This window comes from Cnephaeus nilssonii (genome assembly GCF_951640355.1).
Source record: "Cnephaeus nilssonii genome assembly, chromosome: 14".
In the NCBI taxonomy this organism is placed as follows: Eukaryota; Metazoa; Chordata; class Mammalia; order Chiroptera; family Vespertilionidae; genus Cnephaeus; species Cnephaeus nilssonii.
In genome coordinates this window covers 6,447,822-6,467,516 of record NC_137085.1, presented here as the reverse complement: position 1 = coordinate 6,467,516, position 19,695 = coordinate 6,447,822, and the positions used below count along the sequence as shown (strand labels likewise).

Sequence of the window (19,695 nt, the reverse complement as noted above, 5' to 3'; positions counted from 1 at the left end):
TGTTCTTAGAATGTGCTGAAAAGGAGCATGGTGTGTGCGCTGCTCAGTCCAGGGTCCTGGCCAAGCCGCGCTGAGGGGCCCGCTCACACTGCGCAGTGAGCTTAAGAGAAGGACGTGATCTGACAAGGCTGGGTTTGCTCCCGGCCTCACCCTTTCCAGCTCAGACTCTGCTCATTCTCTTCATGCTTCGATTTCCTCATGTATAAGATGGGGAAAATCATAGTTTTTACCTCACAATAGGCATGCAAGAGCTGAGGTCAGTGCCTACATGCAATGTTCCCAGGAACCTCTGGCTGTCAGTCCTCAGCAGCACAAGTTCGCATGGGCTCTGTGTATTAGGACACAAGGTTGTGCTCAGCAGAACCTTCAGGGGTGCCTATGTGGGAGCTGTGGCCCAGAACAGGTGATGCTTTCAGCAGCATAGAAGTTAAGAGCATTGAACTTGGAACCCTTCAGACCCAAGTTCACACGCTGGCTGGGCCCCTGGATGGCAGGGAGGCTGGGGTCCAATGAAGATGTGCATCATGGTGCGCGGAGCGCCTGTGGACATTGAAGGGAGACTTGCTCTGCCTTGGAGTCGGGACATCGGCATGGAGCCTTGAAGGCTGCAAGCGATCTTATCTTGTGGGTGATCTGGAGAACGGGATGGGAGCTGAAAAGGGCATTTCAGGCAGAATGAATAACTCATTGAAAAAGCCGATGATCTATTGAGCAAAACTCAACATGACTTTTGGTGCTGGTGTCTGGGAAGAAGAAAAGCTGAGCCTGCCATTCTCTTCGTTTTCTGTTCCTCAAGGGCATCACTGCCCGGGGTGTTGGCATGCCCAGGGCTTGCCCAAAGTCAGTGTGTCATTTCTTCCAGCTGGCACTGGCACTGGGGGCATGCAGGGTCACAGAGCCCTCGGATGGGTATCTAGCGGGTCTGAGTGTGATGCAAACGAGCTGCAGTGGGTACCAGAGTCAGAGAGGTGGGAAGCTGCTCTGTGGGCCTGTGCTTTTTCCAGTCTTCTCACTGCCCCCGCCGGCACTGCTCCATCCCCACCGCCAGGTTTCCCGGGGTCAGACCAACCTTCACGCTCTCCTTCACTCATCTCATTCTCTGCTGTGCTACCTGCTGGAGAGACATAGACACATAGAAAGGGACGTTGGCACAATCCAACCAGAGTGAGGGGCAGAATGGATACAAACAGGAGACAAGAAGTATTGGGGGCCTGCAAGGGCATCAAGGAGAGTGTGGGGAGTAGGTCTGGGCAGGAAGCAGAGCTTTACTTTGTTAGCCTTGGGGATTCACTGAGGAACTTCAAAAGGGGAGTGACATGACAGATTGGTATTTTAGGAAATTCATTCTAGCCACCTGAGTGAGGCAGAACCAACTGGAAACAGGGAGACTGGTCAGCAGGCTCTGCAATAGTCTGTGTGAGGCAAGGGTTGTAGTAACAGAGAGAGGGGAGGGCCTGGTGCTAAACTGGTCATGAGGCTGCTGTGGAGCCTAGACCAGGGGAGATAGGAGTTAAAGCAGTGGACTGTGCATTCGGGGACCAGAAAGAAGAGCAGAGGTCAAGAAGAAGGTAGAGAAAGTGGTCCAGGGATAGGAGAGGCCCAGGGAAGTAGCCTGGAAGTTAAGCAGGTGTTCAGCAGTGTTTTACCTGGGGGAGGGAGAGGGCTGATGGCCTGAAAGACGCAAAAAGGGCTGAGGAACCGGAAGTCAAGCAGTGGGCAAAGCAAAGATTTGATTAGGATTAGGGGACAGAGAGGGAGGCGGGGAGGTCATGGGGGGAGCAGGAGTTCCAAGTTCAGGGTCTTGGGGCAGAGTATTGGTCACTGTGCTTGAAGGGGTGATGGCTGTGCTGTGTTGGTGGATGATGGTCTTTCTGGGAGGAGGTTGAGGTGCTGAGAGCCGTCCCTGGAGATGACAGCAGATAGGAAAAGAGAAGACGATGACCCAGAGCTAAAGGCATAAGGACATCCTAGGGTTGAGAGCTGACAGCAATGTGGAGGGAGATGGAGGTGCCAGGAAATAGTTTGCGCTTCCCCAGAGGAAAGGTATGGGCCTGGACTGGGAGCCTCATGAGATGAGGGATCAGAGTGACACCACTACCTGCCACCTGAGTTAAGGCACAGGCTGAGTGCTCCGTGTCAGTGGAAGGCAGTCAAGAGGTGGTCTGGGGGTGTGCTATCCTCGCCCTCCTCCTTACTGGCCCTGAGAACCTGCTATTAAAGGAAAAGGCAGAACCTAAATGCTTTGGGACATTATCCAGATAGAACTCATGTCGCTGTGGGGCACTCAGAGCTTGAGACCCCAGAGTGTGACCCGCATCTGCCGGTTGGCCCAAGGGCTGGCCTGCAGGATGAAAACTCCTGTGGAAGTACACAGTTTCCCCTGGGCCACATGACACATTAGTTCAGGAAAACACTGCCTCTGGGTTCAGGAACCTGACCCTCTGGCCTTTTGTCTGGATGCTGTTTGCCTCTCTGAAGAAGCGGGCATTCCAGAAGGCCGAGGTCAGTGTTGGACTCTGGACAAACCCTGTGTGTCTTTGCTGCTCCCTGGAATCTCAGCGCTGGGCCTGGGAGAAGGGAAGAGCTTTGCCAGCAGGGAGATCGATTTCGCTGACATCATTAAAACCCTCTCTCAGGTCACATGTGGGCAGTTTTCTCAGCCCATTTCCCTGCACTGCCCCAGCCTGGCCTAAGTTACTGCCACCTCTTCAATTACATCTCCCCAGGGTCAGTCCCGCCCCCAACCTCCTCTCCCTTGCAGAGACATCTTTCTAAAGTCTTACCGCTTCCGCTTCCGGGTCCGCCCAGCACCCTCTGAGGCGCCCCACTGTTTCGAGGATGCAAACCTATTGGCCAGGCCCTGCAGGGTTGCCGGCAACAGCCCTCCTGGCCTCCAGGGCCACAGCACACATCACACTCCCGCTCTCTGCAGCCTTCCCTCCCATCTCAGTACCTTCCCACCTGCTGTGCCCTCGCCAGGAATGCTCTTCTCACCTCTCACAGAGACTCCTCGACTCCTTGCCCCTCAAGAGAAGAAATTAGCAGCTTAGCTCCAGGGTAGCACAGGTTCCCTGCCATTCGCTCCCACCTCACCACCCATGACTTCTTATGAGTAGCTTTTCACCATTGTGCTGAAATGTCATGACACTGGAAAGTTTGAATAATTCTTGTCTCGCCACTAAATTATAAACTTCATCTACACGAGGATCATGGCAGTACCGTTCACCCCATAGCCTGTGACCCAGTGCAGTGCCTGATATTTGTTCAGTACATTTAGGATGTAGTAGGAGGAGGAATAGTAACAATAATAATATTGAATTCTCTTGACTTCTATGCTATACTGCCTCCCTCCGTTAAAAACACACCTGAATTAGGTGGTAGGGGCATGGCCCAGGTGTCCTCCAGTTGGGCCCGGCATGGGTGGGGTGATGGCTCCTGGCCTAATGCTCGTCATTAGGTGCTGATGTTGACACCGGAAGCCCGGAGCAGCTGTCTCTTTCATCTGTTATTGCTCTAGGTTTGCATTTGTTATTTGCTTCTCATTTCCTAGTAATTGCTGTATTCATTGTGACAACTTCTTGTGACAATGGAAGCAAAGTGGAAAAGGGCTTCCCCCAGCTTCACTCATGATGGAAATGGAGGTTGGAGTCCCTCTCTGAGAGGTGGGTGGGGAGAGCGAGGAGGGTGGGGAGAGCGGGCTGGGTCAGGAGACATGGCTGCAGACATAAGCCAGCAGCAGGTTTTATCCAACGAAACCAACTTCCAGACTCATTTTTTTCTCCCTTCTTGAGTGTGGATGTGACATTAGTTCTGGTTAGAAACCAAATTTCCTTTTAAATGAATTAATAACACAAAACAGAACCTTTGGTGAACAGCTGTTTTTATCCATGGGGACTTGGCGCCTGGTTGTGATTTTGTCTGCAAGGAAAACAGGGTTCGTTGGGCTCTGATGGCGGGAGCAACAGCAGGATTCCAGGCAGTTTAGAGCGAGTGATGGGAGGATCACAGGCTTCAGAGGCAGGAAGGTCTGCATTTGCAACCTGGCTCTGTTGCTCTCTATCTGTGGGATCCTGGCAGGTTCCTTCACCTCCCAGTGCCTGCATTTCCTTATCTGTGATAGGGAAATGATACCATCTCCTAGTGCTATGATGGTTAAAGGAGATTGCACAGGCAGGTGAGGCAGCCTGCCCATGGCAGAAACTCACAAGTTATTTCTTCTCTTTTGAGAGAAGTCAGGGATGTAATAGGGGGAAAGCAAGGGCAATGCTCTTTAGTCAAGCGTAGAAGGGCCCTGGGGAAGACCTTCCCTGTCACTGCTGTGTCCCTTACTCCAACCACAGAGTCTGGCACACTGTAAGATCAGTGCTTGCCAGTACTTGTCAATACTTGTTGAATGAATGAGAGGCAGGTAGAAAAGTATTTCTTTCTGTATGGCCTCAAGCTTAAGGGCTTGGGCTCTGGAGGGAGAAGGACCTAGGCTTGTATCTGTGTGATCTAGGTCTCAGTTTCCATGTATGTAAAATGGAGGTGATAATATGACTGCCTTCAAGAATTGGACATGAGGACTGAATGAGATATTGTAAAGTTTTTATTTTTAGGTAATTGACATGTAATAAACCACACATAAATAAAGACAACAATTTGATGAGTTTGGCTGTATGTATATACCTGTGAAGCTGTCATCAAATAAAGATAGTAAATATACCCATCACTCAAAAAGTATTCTCACGCTCCTTGTGCTCCCTCCTCTCCAACTCCTTCCACTGTCTTGAAATCAGGTGGTCCTTAAATCATGTTCTATTCAAAATTGTTTTGGCTTTTCCTTCACATTTCCATATGAATTTTATAATCAGCTTGTTAGTTGTATGACAAGCCAGATAGGCTGCTGATTGTGGTTACATTGGATCTGTAGATCAATATGGGGGAAATTGGCATCTTGACAATACTGAGTCACTTCAACCATGAACACAGTGTATTTCTTTATATATTTGGGTCTTCTTTAATTTATTTCAGTAATGTTATTTAGTTTTCAGTGTATAGTGTACATATTTTGTCAGATTTATTCCTAAGTATTTTACTTTCTGCGCTGTTATAAATTTTATTTAAGTTAAATTCTACTTTCTCATCACTAGTTTATAGAAATATGACCTATTTTTTAATTGACCTTGTATCTTACAACTTTGCTTAAGTTCACTTATTCTACATTTTCTTTTAGATTCTATAGGATTTTCTACATAGATGGTGATGTCTCTGTTAATAGTAACTGCCGTCTTTCTTTCTTTTTACCTGATCAGTCTGGCTAAGTATATCGATGTTATTGATCTCAAAAAAAAGTTTTGGGTTTCATTAATTTTTTCTATTGCTTTTCTGTTTTCTAATCTATTGATTTCTGTTCATATATACACTGAGTGGCCAGATCATTATGATCTCTGAATGCATAATAATCTGGCCACTCAATATATATATATTAGAGGCCAGGTGCATGAATTCGTGCATGGGTGGGATCTGGCCAGCCTGGCCAAGGGGAGGGGACATGGGCAGTTGGCCAGCCTCCCTGCTGGTTGAACTTCTGGTCGAGGGGACAATTTGCAGATTAGCCTTTTATCATATAGGATATACACTGAGTGGTCAGATTATTATGCGTTCAGAGATCATAATAATCTGGCCACTCAGTGTATATATTTATTGATTTCAGAGAGGAAATGAAAAGGAGAGAGAGATAGAAACATCAATGATGAGAGAGAATCATTGATTGGCTGCCTCCTGCATACCCCACACTGGGGATTGAGCCCACAACCCAGGCTTGTGCCCTTGACTGGAATTGAACCTGGGACCCTTCAGTCCGCAGGCTGACACTCTGTCTCCTGAGCCAAACTAGCTAGGGCTCTGTTCATATTTTTAATTATTTCCTTTCTTCTGCTCACTTTGAGTTTAATTTGCTCTTCTAGTTTCTTGAAATGGAAGCTAAGGTCAATCATTTGAGACCTTTCTTCATTTCCAGTGCAGGCATCTAGTGCTAGATATTTCCTTCTAAGCATTGCTTTCTCCCCCCCTCCCCTTCCTCCGCCCCATTTTTATATTTTGGGACTTCATTTCCATCAGTTCAAAAACGCTTTCTAATTTTCCTTTGGATTTCTTTTTGACCCATTAATTATTTAGAAATGTGTTGTTTAGTTTCCAAATATTTGGGGATTTTCTAGGTATTTTATGCTATTGATTTCTAATTCCATTGTGGTTAGAGAACATATTTTGTACAATTTGAATTATTTTAAATTTATTGAGATTTGCGTTATGGCACAGAACACGGTCAATCTTGGTTAAGTTCTGAGTGAGCTTGAAAAAAACGTGTATTCTGCTGTTTTTCATACTGTTCTATAAATATAATTTAGGTCAAGTTGGTTAATAGTGTTATTGAAGTCATCTATATCCTAATTGATTTTTTTCTACCTATTTGTTCTATTAACTCTTGAGAGAAGAATATTGAAATCTCCCACTATAATTGTAGATCTGTCGATTTTTCCTTTAAGTTCTATCAGCTTTTGCTTCATGCATTTTGAAATTCTATTATTAGCTGCATAAACATTTATAATTGTTCTGTTCTCCTATTGAATTTACCATTTATCATTATGAAATGAACTGCCTTATCCTTGGTAATATTCTTGTGTGAAATCGACTTTGTTTGATAATATAGCCATTTTTCTTTTGATCAGTGCTAGCATGTGCTATGGTCTGAATGATTGTGTGCCTCCTAAATTCATATGTGGAAATCCTAACTCCTACGGTGATGGTATTAGGACATGGACCTTTGGGTGGTTAGGATATATTGCCTTTGGGTAGACCCCTCATAATTGAGATTAGTGACCTTATAAAAGAGAACAGCTCATTTCTTTTACCATATGAGGACACAGTGAAAAGACGCTGTCTACAAACCAGGAATTGGGCCCTTAGTAGACACTGATTCTACAAGCATCTTGATCTTGGACTTCCCAGCCTCCAGCACTGTGAGAAATAAATTTCTGTTGTTTACAAACCATTCCATTTATGGAGTTTTTGTTACAGCAGTTTGAATGAACTAAGATAGCATGATATATCTTTTTCATCCTGTTACTTTCAACCTATTTGTATCTTTGTATTTAAAGTGGGTTTGTGGCAGGCAGCATATAGTTGACTGCTGCATTTTCATCCACTCTAACAATTTCTGCCTTTAATTGGGATTTATATTTAATGTGAGTATTGACCTGGTTGCATCTAACTCTATTCTTTGTTCCTCTTTTCCTCTTCTCCTGACTTCTTTTACCCACATGTGCATCTGCTTGTGTCTACACTGATCCCAGCTGAAGTCAGAAAATGTCAAATGAAAAGAGTGCAAGACTACTTTTGTTTTTGTTCTTTTTTGAATTATCACATTCATATCCATCCGTCTTCTTTTTTTAAATTAAATTTATTAGGGGTGGAGGGGGTCAATGGGAGAAAAAGGGGGACATCTGTAATACTTTCAACAATAAATATAAAAAAATTAAAATAATTAAATTTATTGGGATGACATTGGTTAATAAAATTATATAGGTTTCATGGTCCAGTGGAAGTACTCTTGTCAGTGATCACATGACACCTGAGAGGAGAAAGGGCACCCACCTCCCAAAGACTCATAGGGGAGAAGAGAATGTACTGAGGAGAAGGCTTCCCTCGGAAAGGCTGGAACTTTTCCCAAATTTGGACTTACCCCAGCATAGAAACCTAGTTTTGAAATCCCCTGAGAGCTGCTTAGTGCACTGCCACGTGAAAGAAGCCACTCTGCAGGAGAGAACTCGGTGAGGCCACGTAACTGGGACCTGACCCGGCTGAGTTATGGCGTGAGCAGAGGAAGGAGGTTAAAGCAGTTCCTGTGTCAAATGATGTCATTTCTAGACTAGCCCCATCTTCTGGTATTTTGAAGTGGGTCATGGAAAGAGTCAGCAGCCGCGCCATTTCTTTTGAAATTCATTGCACAAACTGCTCATAATGGTCTCGGTGCACCAACTCCTGCTGGCATCTGTTACCTGCATGTTGTCAGTGTTCAAGAAGAGTTCTTTTATTGCAGACCCCTTTGGGAAACTTCCAAGTCTTCAAAATGGCAAACGGTTTCCTTGCCAAGCTAACTTCTGACTGAAAGGAATGTCAAGGCTGTCTGTGTGGATGAAGCTTCTGTTTTGTCTGGCAACACATCTGGATTGGAAGCTTTAATGAAGCAGGAGGGCCTGCCTACCACCGTGGCTGGGGCTTTCTGTGGCCGCATGCATTGCTATCAGAGTCGGCTGTGGTCCCAGAGCCTGCAGTCTTGGCGGAGCTGGGCCCAAGCTGCCGCCTTCTCTGGAGGCTTTGCTATGAACGGGAGCGGCACAGCACGCTGCTTCCACTGCCCAGTTCCCGGCTCTCCCAGGACAAGCCTTGAGGTACTTGCCTGAACTTCAGACTGAAGTCCTACTTTTTTTTTTCTTTGAAAGTAAAGCAAAACACACAAAACAGAGAAAGAGGAATTCATTCATGGCTTGGCTTACTTACCAGCTATTTTTGGCCATGTGAATGAGGTAAATCTTTCAACTCACCATTATAGATGGTTCTGAAAAATGGGCAGTTTTGGCCCTGCTGCCCCCTGAGGAGCCTGGGCTGGACAAGGTGGTAAACTTTGTGTCGCTGGAGGAAATATTTGTGCAGCCTGGAGTGGCAGAGTCGTGCTGACTCTCAGCAGCAGGAATCTGGAGATACCTAGAAGCCCTGCCCTTATCTCTGGAAGGCTGCTTCCACTCAACAAAACACGCACAGGGAGTGTGGGTGACAGTCCTTCCTTGGGGACAGCCCATCAGCGACGGAGACCTTTACATTGCTTTCCTTGGTGGCTCGAGAGAAAAGACAATGACGTGGACTTGATTCAACTGGAAAACTCTTGGAGATCGATGCAGGCTTTAAAAAAAATAATAAATAAATTAAAAAAATATATATATTAATTTCAGAGAAGAAGGGAGAGGGAGAGAAAGATAGAAACATCAATGAGAAACAATCATTGATCGGCTGCCTCCTGCATGCCCCACAGTGGGGATCGAGCCCACAACTCAGGCATGTGCCCTAACCAGGAATCAAACCATGACCTAGTTCATAGGTCGACGCTCAACCACTGAGCCACCCCAGCAGGGCTCACTGCCGGCTTTGACATCTGACACTCACCGACTCTCTCATAAGTGGGCTTTGCAGTGATAATTTGGTGGGGTTTGCAGTCAGGGTTTTCAGCATCTGTTGGAAAACAAGAAAGTCAAGTGGACTGAATATCAAGGTATTATGTGTCAAGGAGCATCATGTGTTGGATGTCAGGGAGTGTTTCACAAGTTCAACTTTATAATCAATAATAGTGATTATAACTATTTTGTGTCAGTCACTATTCTAATAATTTTATATAAACTGAACCACTGAATATTCATAATAGTCATATAAGGAAGGCACTTTTAAAAATTAATTTGAGAGAGGGAGGGATAAAGGGAGAGAGAGAGATAGAGAAAGAGAGAGAGAAACATCAATTTGTTCCACTTATTTACGCATTTATTGGTTGCTTCTTGTATTGCCCTGACCGGAGATTGAATCCATAACTTTGGTGTATCGGGAAGATGCTCTAACCATCTGAGTCACCTGGCTAGGGTCAGGAAGGCACTTTTATTATCCTTATTTTCAAATGAGTAGACTGAGGCCAGAGAGGTTAATTGATCTGCTCAGAGTCAGATTCGAACTCAGGTGGTCTGGCTTGAGGGTCCACATGTCAGCCCCTGGTAACTGCCTCTCGTGCCAGACTGCAGCGCTATAGTTCATGTTTGCTCTCACTGGCACAAGTTTGGATTTTTTAAAAATTCTTTTCAGGAAGTTAGTATTAATTCTTTTTTGCTTGAAAAAATAGGAAAGAGAGAAATAATCTCTGAAAATATTTTTTTATTTAGATTTAATGTGAAGATAAATTATGTATAAAATTTCACATAATTTTTAACACATATTTTACTGTGGAGGGAGCCTATAGCTTTCATTAGATTCCAAAGGACCTGAGACTCAAGGGCAGGGACCACATCTATTGTGTTGTCTCTCAAGTGCTTGGTGTGGTCCTGGGCACATAGTATTTGTTCAGTAAATTTTCATGGACTCACTGAATAAAAAGTTACTGTGCTTAAAGAATTGAACTTCTATCTGGAAAACTCACTTTTTCAAATCACATTACCTCCTGCTCATTGATACAGGATATCACTCATTCAGTCAGCAGTTAGTTTCTCAACATCAGCTATAGCCAAGTACTTAGTGTACAAAGGCAAACAACTTAGATTCTTAGGTGCTATCCTATAGTTTCAGGAGGGAGCGGAGACAGACAGTTCAACAAGCACGGCAGTAAAGAATAGTAAGGGGGCCCAGCTGATGTGGCTCCCTATGTGGTTGAGCATTGACCTATGAACCAGTGGTTGGGGGCTCATTCCCCAGTAGAGGGTGTGCAGGAGGCAGCCACTCAATGATTCTCATCATTGATGTTTCAATCTCTTCCGCTCCCTCTCTGAAATCAATAAAAATATATTAAAAAAAAGAATAGTAAAAGGATTGCACGTGCACACAGGAGCATCCATGTGGTCTGGGAGTGATGGGGGGTTAGGAAAGCTTGTCTGGTTTTTAGCCAAGCCCTGAGGAATGAGGTGGATTTGGTCAAGTGAAGGGGAGGAGAAGGAATATTCCTAGGAAAGGGAGTACCATCAAGGCCTTAAGTGAGAGCGCAAGACAGGTGGGACAGAGGAGTGAACAAAATATTCCACCTGGCTGGGTCACGCTCAAAGAGGCTGGGCAACTGGGTGGCTGGTGGAGGAAAGCAGATGATGGAGGGTGGGATGGGGCCCTTGGAGAATTTGGTTTTGTGTGTGTTGAATGTGAGGTGCCTGTGAGATTCCTGCCTGGAGATGCCTAGTGCCATGGCTGCAAATAGAACACGTCTGTCTTGGATTCTGTGGGCATTACTGCATGCCCATGGGCAGAAGTCTAGGTTCTTAGGAGTGCTGATCTGTCTTTGGGAGGACTCCTGGCCTCGGGGAGGGATCTTGGGGCTGATTTGCCACTGGAGACTCATTAGTAGCCAAAGTATTTGGACACTAGTGGGACCTGGGGAAAAATACACCTGAAGAGGCAGCCTTGAGAGAAGTGGCCATAGTGATAACCAGAGCAGCCAATAGGTGATGCTGAGAGGGGAGGAGTGTCCTGATAGCGGGGAGCCCGCCCCTCTTCTTCCCTCCCTCGTCCCTTCCTCCACTGAGGCCACCCAGGCTGACATGCTATGAGAATGAAATTGTGGGTAACCAGGTGAGTCAGGATGTTTTTACTTTCAAGTAACAGAAAACAGCTTCCAGCCAGCTTGACAAAAGGGGACTTTGCCAACAAAAAGGGGAATTTGCGATAAGCCTGAGGGGGTGTCTCATGGGAGCTAGAAGTGGATGGAGGCTGGGATCCGGGCCTGGGAGGCTGGGATCCGGGCCTGGAAGCCTGGCCAGGCAATCCCCTTTCATCTTTCCCCTCTGACCTGCCTCACGTCTCCTTCCTGGCTTCCACGCTGGCTCCCTGACTTCCTGGTAGGCAAGGAGGTCCAGGATGCAGCTCCTGAGCCCTGGGGGCTGCTGCTTTTCTACCCCCTCCATCTACATTCAAATTTGCACATAAGGATCATTAATGGCCCGATGGGGCTCAAGTTTATGTCATTCAAGGTGACTTGCCACCCTGTGATGGGGTTTAGAGCAAGGTGCAGTTTGCAGAGAAGCAGGAGTGATCAAAAGCTGGGCATGTGCTGGGGAGCCAGTGTCCTTGAGTGTCCCTTTGTCCTCATATGTCATTTGCTTCTTGGGGACCTTGGCTCTGAGACCCCCATCTGCTCCAGTCAGTGCCTTTCATGATAATATTGTGCAGGCTTCTGAACAGAGCCTGCAAAGGTGGGCAGGGGCGCAGGGAGGACTTGGTGTTGAATGAGTGATGCCTCCTGAAAATTAATGCCTCTAAACGAACGGCCCATGTTTAGACAGCTTTTATTTGCATATGGCTTAGGTCAGAGGTGGGAACACTTGCCCATTAGAAAGTAAGTTTTACATATTTAGTTAGGATTAAGAAAGATGCCCTTATACAGGCACTAGGTCTGCATTTTAGTAACTCTTCCTGTGGTCTCTGGTGTGTGACTCCTTGAGGGATGAAAGTCGGCCTTTGGGGGCCCCCAGACTGCCAGTGGCCAGCTTGATCTTGCAGCCCTTTGGGGTGGAAGGGTCTCAGCGCCTCGGTTCCCTCCCCCGGCAGCGTGGCAGGAAGGGGCTCTGCCTTGCTGGGCAATGAGGGGGCTGCCCTGGTGGCTGGTGATGTGTGTGGATGTTCCCTTCCTCTAGACACTTAATATTCAGTTGGATGTATTAGATAGATTATATCTCCAACTGGGAAAAAAATCTAACTGCATTTAAAATCCTTTATTTATATCTGGCTGATACTTAAAAAGCCATTTGACTAGGTTTGTACCTGAATGCAATTGAGACAGTTATGTTGACTCTCCCTCCCACCCCAAGATATTAAAAAAAATAAATACTGTTTAATAGGGTTTTGCATGCCAAGATTTAGTCTGAATGTCAGAGCATAAAAATGGGTTTGTATGTAATGGGAAGATCAACAGGCAGTCCCCCCACCCCTGGCCTCCCTCACAGAGTGGTCCTGGCAGCCCCTTCCTGCCTGTAAATACTTGGGGTTGCCTCATTGGCATGTCGGCAGGGGCAGAAGCAGCCAGATGATTTTATGATCCATAAATGCAAGCACCAGACGTGCTCCGAAATTCATTAGTGTTTGCTTGTCATTACAAATAGCCTGTGTTGTTTGCCTTCCGACTAGACTGGCAGACAGGCAGGGCCCAACCAGGGTGTGGAGCGCTCCGAAGCCCTGGTTCTTGGGAAGTGAGAGTTTAGAGCAAACTCTTAATTTATGGCTGAAGATTGTCTCATTCTCTTGAGTGTAGGTCTTGAAAGTTTGAATCTTTATATGTAGATCAGCTTTTCCTTCAGTGGAAAATATGAGGTTCTTGGATAAAACCTACTCATAAACACAGTTGTGATCCCCCCTCCCCGCCCCCCCACCCCCCCCCGCCCCCCGGCATTGTGCATAAACTTTTTGGAGAGGGCAAGCCTCTCCGAACGCTGTGCCCAGACACTTCCCTTGCAGCCTTGGCCCATGTTGCAGAACACAGCCCCCCTCCTCAGCCGCCCTGCCCTCCTCCTGGTCCTGGAGCACTCAGGGTTCAGACTGGCCAGTCAGGGTTCAGACTGGCCACTCAGGGTGTAGCCCTGCCTGCATCCCCCACGGTCCGTCTCAGACCCCAGGTGATTGTACGACTGCGGTGGTTCTAAGCCACTGCCCTCTGATGTGGGGGTGGGCCGAGCAGGCTGAGCAGTCTTGGCTGCGTATGTGCTGAAGTCAAGGTTCAGGCAGCCCTTGAAGTCTGAGTGGCATCTGGAGGAGGGTGATGTGCAAAGGGGCCAGATGTCTGAGGTCTCCGCATGGAGTTATAGATGTGAATGTAATTAGAGGAGATATTCTTCCAATGATCTTCATATGGCTTGCTTAGACATTCCCGGGCCTGCTGGGATGGTGGCTTTTTATGCTCATTATTCAGTCGTCTCACACATATTGACTATGTGTGAGGCTCCCTGCCTGGTGTTTCAGGGACTCAAGAATGGGTGAGAAATCCCTGGTCGAATGAGAAAGGTAAGAAATTCATATATATAATTATAAGGGCCTCACTGAAGGGGGCAGACTAAGTGCTGTTTGGGAGGGAAGCATCCTGGGGCTCCTGCTTGCTTCTGGCCTGGAAAGGTTGGTATGATTTGGACACAAGAAAGGGCATTCCAGGTGGAGGGAGGGAGCAGCTTGAAAACAGGTAAGGCAGTTGGGAAGAAAGCGGCCTGGTACCGGGACCAGTGAGCAGATTAGTTTGGCTAGAGCAGTGGTTGGCAAACTCATTAGTCAACAGAGCCAAATATCAACAGTACAACAATTGAAATTTCTTTTGAGAGCCAAATTTTTTAAACTTAAACTATATAGGTAGGTACATTGTTATTAACTTAATTAGGTTACATGGTATTTTGTGGAAGAGCCACACTCAAGGGGCCAAAGAGCCGCGTGTGGCTCGCGAGCTGCCGTTTGCCGACCACTGGGCTAGAGCAAAAGAGAGGTGAAGGGTATTGTGGAAAATTAGACCAGAGGATAGAGTGGTCCCATTGCGGAGGTCCAGAATACTATGCCCAGGCCTTGTGGAACTTGGTTCTATAGGCACTGGCAGACCTGTGCTTCCTTCAAGAAGCTGGTCAAGCAGCAGCCAAAGTCCTACAGGCCCCCCAGCCACAGCATGCTCCAAACCAAACCTGTGATTCTTTTCCCAGAATCCTGCTGTGGTCTCCCACCCCTGTAATGGCACACCTGCCCACCCAGTCAGGCCAAAAACTTGTCATCAGCGACTCCTCCCTCTCCTGCTTTCCCTACTCTTTCCCTGTCTCCCCATCTACCACTCCTCTGTGCCTCTTACTTCCTCCTCAGTGTACTAGTATATGCTTACCTGCCAACAGGCATCTCTACACCCACTTCTGCCTCATCCTACTCTGCCGCCCCCCCCCCCCCCCCGCAATTTTCAAATCTCTATCCACGTCACTGAGCTGCTTCAGAATTTCCACTGGTTTCCCCAGTGCCCATAGGATCAGTTCCATGTCTTTAGGATGGGTGTGCAGGCCTTGCGAGACCTGGCGTATCAGGCTTCTTCTGGCCCTCCCCACTCGCTTCTCTGCTTCTCCTACTCCAGCTTCCCTGCAGGGCCTCGGGTCTGCTTCCAGGCCTGTGCACTTGCTGTTCTCTGCCTGGTGTGCTTGCCCTCCGTGCCACTCCCTGTGTGTTATCTGGCTCACCACTAGCCCCCTGCTCCTTAGCTAAGCCAGCCCCGAGTTGCACTCTGTCTTCACACTCTGAACTTGTCCTTAGGCACTTAGTAACATGTTCGTAATTAACAAGTCTTCTCCACTGGACAGCAAATGCCCTGCTCTGTCCCCCAAGCCTTGCACAGTGCCTGGCACAGAGGAGGCACTTTGCAAAGACTGGCTGGCGATTGCTGATTAGATGGGGCCGAGACAGTTGAGGAGCTGGCTGGGCCTGAGGTTGGGCTTGAAGCCATGGTCTCACTCCCTGTCTTATAAAAGGTGGTTTCACACCATCAAAGGCTAGTGGCTCCATGTCTGAAAGGTTTCCTCACACTTCTAATTTAAATAAGTATCCCTATATAGATCAAACATTGGAAAGGTTGGTTTTTCCTTTTAGTCGTTCAGGAGAGGAAACAGCTTTTTAGAAAGAGCCATTCCTCCCGATCGGCTTGTGCACCGGCTGTCTGTGGTCACCATCAGGCAGTTCGAATGTCAAAACAGCCAGCACTCCTGTACTGTGTCCTGCTGTGTAGCCATTACTGGAATTTATCAAAAGTCTGGCTTTTATCCGGAAATCTTGCTCTGTCCAGGGACTTCAAGCTGCTTGTGATAAAAAACCAAGTTCCTGGGAGTGGGGGAACACTCTTTCAGGGTGATGTTGAATGAAACTATTAATTTGATGAATAAAGACTTCCCCTGTGACTCCCTCCTGCAGCCCTGCCTCGCTCCATACTGTAATCAGGCCCGACTGCAGGGAGGGGCCGGGCATGTCCTTAGTCTGGCTATTAGAAAATGTAAAATATGTGTTTTGCATGATATTTCTGGGTTGTAGCTTCTAGGCTTTCTCAGCCAGTAATCCATGAGAGAATTAAGCCTAATGCCCGAAGGTCCGTTGTAACAAAGGCCCCGTTCTCTGGAGAACAGAGAGAGTCCCGTCATTTTCTGTGTTCTGTGGTCCAGACAGGGAACCTACTGGAGAAAGGCTGCACCACCTGTTGTTTCTAGTTTTAATTCACATTCCTGTAGTGTCTCTCTTTGTTGGTTTGAGATCGATGTTACTAAACTTCTAAGTCCTTTTTAAAATCTAAACAAATGTTTCATTTTGCTAATTACCTTGAAGTATCTGAGAGGATCATATCACTTTATCTTCTTTAATTTATTGATGCGCTGTGGTTATGCTAAAATTTTCATAACATTAGCTTATTCTTGTATTTCTTTGACAGACCTGCTAGGTAATGTGGGATGATTCTGTGTGTGTGTGTGTGTGTGTGTGTGTGTGTGTGTGTGTGCGCGCGCGCAGGAAGTTTATCTGTCAGAGAGTGATCTATAGCTGTGACTGAGCAAAGGAAGTGGGGCAGCGCTGGAAGAGGAGTTGAATCCAGGTGCAGTTGTACGAAAGGACTCACCCATGTGGGATTCTTTTCCCCTCTTGTTCTGAATTTGTTAGGTGTTAGGGTTTGGGACTTTTTCTTGTCACTTTTTGTGCTCTGGAATAAATTATTTAGTATAAGAATTAGGTATTCTTTAGAAGTCTGAGAGGACTCGCTGGTAAAATCATATGGTTCTGGAACCTTTGAGTTAACTTTTCCAGTTTCTGATGTGGTGTTTAGCATACTCACCAGACATAGGAAAGTTTGTTTGGCCAAAAACTGGAAAGCAGTACAAAAGATTAGGTCGTTGCCTGCATTTTCCTATGAAGCAGGTACTTCCGGAAATTTCATGTTGTGCTCCCGGCAGTGTTCAGGGTGACCCTGCAGTATGGGAAGACCAAGATTAAGAAGGACGGAATTGTGCTGAAAAACGTGATTGCCAAATTTCAGTTGCAGTGGAAACAGTGAGCTGCAGATTAGAGATTGCACAAAACCAGAGTCAAAAGATGAGCTACAGTGTTCTCTTAGAACTCCAAGGAAACAAAAGGAGACAAACATGATGAATTGTTTCTAGGAGATGTCATGTGTGTATCATAGGAATTCTACCAAAGGAGGGATGGGGCAGATGTGAGAAGATGTTGGTAGCATAGTAAGGACAGCAGCAGGTTATAAAACCACACATACAGTATGAGCTCAATTTTTGAGAATGAGTGTGCACATGTGTGTGTGCCTTGCACTGGGATTGGGGAGTGGCCACTGTCCAGGGGACAGAGGTGCTCGGTGGCTAAGGGCCCAGGCTCCTGACACCAACAGGCCTGCCTGAGTGTGAATCTTGGCTCTCATATTGACTACATCTGAGGATTTGAGCAAATTATGTAACTTTTCCAAGTAAGCTGTTGTCTTTTCATCTGTAATATGGGGCAATAATTTTACTTATCAGACAGTATTGTGAGAATTCAGTGAGCAACTGATAAATGCATGTAAAACTGTTGACCTTGTGCCTGGCATTTAATGAGCACTCAGTAAACGCTGCTATTGTTGTTGCTGTCATTGCTATTGATCCAAATGTAAACTCTGATTTTCTCTGGGTATTGGGCTAATGGTGACTTAAATTTTCTTCTGCGGGCTCTCTGCATTATTCAAGTTTTCTGTAATGAACATATACTAGGCCCCTAATAAGAAAACCACTAGTGGTTTTTTCTAAAAAGAGAACATCTGAATGATGTTATTTGGAAAAAACTTTTCCCAGGAATTTGGAGGAAGGGAATTGAGTGTCATCCCCAGTGTGAGAGTGGGTAAAGAAGGGGTGGCCCTGTGGGGCTGCTATCGAGCCTGCGAGTGGGCAAGCTGATCTGCTGATGGCTGCTCTCTGTTCTGTTCCTGGGCCCTTTCTCTATCCCATGGACGGATGGGAGCCTGTGCTCAGGGGCGCCCTTGGCTGCTGCCCTGCGCTGACAGCTGGTTCTAATTACGCAGAGCTGCACAGCACTAGGGCTGGAAAGGGAATGTTTTGGGAAATTTGCATCATCTTCATGATCCCAAGTCTACATGTTTTCTGAGCAGACAGTAGTTTGGGGATTTGATGAAGTAGTGGTGGCTATAATCGAGTTGCTTTTCTATAGAAACTATGACTCAACGCTGAGAAAAATGAATTACTTCTATTCATTCAGTGATCTCCCCCTCGTCACACACCCTCACTTCACAGAAGGTGCCATTTGTCCCTGGAGACTCTCCCCTCTTGTGGTTTGTCTAGTCAGGGGTGCTGAGGCCCGATGGAGGCCCTCGTCTTCATGCCTCCCTGGGCCCTGCCTCCTTCCCTTCTCCACATACACAGCCCCTAGCAGGTGTTTATTTCAAATTACTAAAGCGAATGGATCTCACATGATACTCCATGTGTGAGATTCTAGTACAGATGGGTCATAGCACAGCAGAAGAGCATTTCATGGGTTTCGGTCTGTCTGCACTCATGTTATCAGAGCAGTAAAACTTACACAGCATGAGGCTTTGGGAACTACCTCTTCTCAATCTTTTCCCATCCTTCTCAGAATAAAATCCAGCCCTTCCCTGCCCTCTAGGTCAGGCCTTCCCACCACCTTCCTTTCCCACCACCTCCCCGCCCACTGTCCCTCAGGCTCATTCCCCTGTAACCACACCAGCCACCTTGTTGTTCTTAGAGATCCCATGGTTGCCACCCAGGCTCTGTGCACCTGTCCTTCCTTCTGCCTGGAAGCCTCTCCCTGCACTTGCTTGCAGAGCTGCCTCACCTCCTTCGTCTCCACGCCAGTGCCCACCTGCCAGCCACCTGGCATCCCCTCCAAACATCCCATTCCTTCGTCCTGTTACTATTTTACTAGGATTTGTCATCTGACTTACTACAAGTTTCTCATCTCTCCCCCTTCCTGTAGGACACAGGCTCCATGAAAGCAGCAGCATGTGTGTGTTGTTCCTGGCTGTATTTCCTAAGACAGTGGTCGCCAACTGGTGGTCTGCGGACCACTGGTGGTCCGTGAGGTCCAAAAGGTTGGTGACCGCTGTCTTAAAACATACGTTAACTCTGATAAAGAAATGAATGCAGACGTGCTTACTGTTGTCCCTTCCTTTTCTCTTTCTCATCCTTCTTTCTTCTTTCTTCTCACCTTTCCCCTTCTCTTCCTCTTTCTCCTCCTTCTCCTCCTCCTCCTCATCATCATCTAAGAAAGAGGTAAGGACACCGCTGCCCACCGACAACTACTCAGAAGGCTTGGACCTATAAGTGTCTTTTAGCACCTCAGCCTTGGGGAACAAAGCAGGGCAGTGTAGGTGTCTTTGCTGCCTTGAGTTATGCCTGTCTACCCCGTAAGATGGACACTGAGCCCCTCGAGGCCCTGGCACATTGCTGTCACTTAGCCCTGCCTTCCCGCACTCCTTCCTCCTTCTCTTCCTCAGTCTCTCCCGCCCTTCATTCTTTCCTTCCTTTCTTCCATCCTTCCTCGCTTCCCTTGCCTCCTTTTGCCTTTCTCCTTCCCGTTTCTTCTCCTTCCATTTTTCATTACAGCTGGTTTTGTTCCAGGGAGGGTTTATGCAGCTCCTGCCAGGAGCCCTCCAGGACGCTGTCCGGCTCCCCAGTGAGCTGCTGCCTCCTTTGGGCTTCACTTGCTTAAAGCCCTAACATCTCTCTGTAGGACAGGCTGTTTCCTGAAGGTCCAGCTGGTCGTGATTTCGCAGGAGTACTCCATCAAAAGGTACAGAAGCTTCTAGTGGGCATGTGAAAACTGTCTGTTATTTATAAATGTTGGCACTGGCAGGTTATAAGCTGGTAATGACTTTATAAAAAAATTGTATATTTCTGAGTAATTACTCGACTGTGAAGATTTAATTTT

General features: G+C 46.9%; 1 protein-coding gene across 17 annotated transcripts in view; it reads left to right on the top strand.

Annotated features, from left to right (window-relative positions):
- Window positions 1-19,695, top strand: part of RALGPS1 (Ral GEF with PH domain and SH3 binding motif 1) — a 226,324-nt gene that overhangs the window by 53,245 nt on the left and 153,384 nt on the right. For 9 of the 17 annotated variants that reach the window (XM_079790431.1, XM_079790426.1, XM_079790427.1 and 6 more), the window contains one exon: window positions 19,498-19,557. The exons of the other annotated variants lie outside the window; for them this stretch is intronic. In XM_079790431.1, the coding sequence (XP_079646557.1) occupies window positions 19,498-19,557 (60 nt within the window). The remainder of the gene's footprint in view (window positions 1-19,497; window positions 19,558-19,695) is intronic. 17 annotated transcript variants of the gene reach the window in all.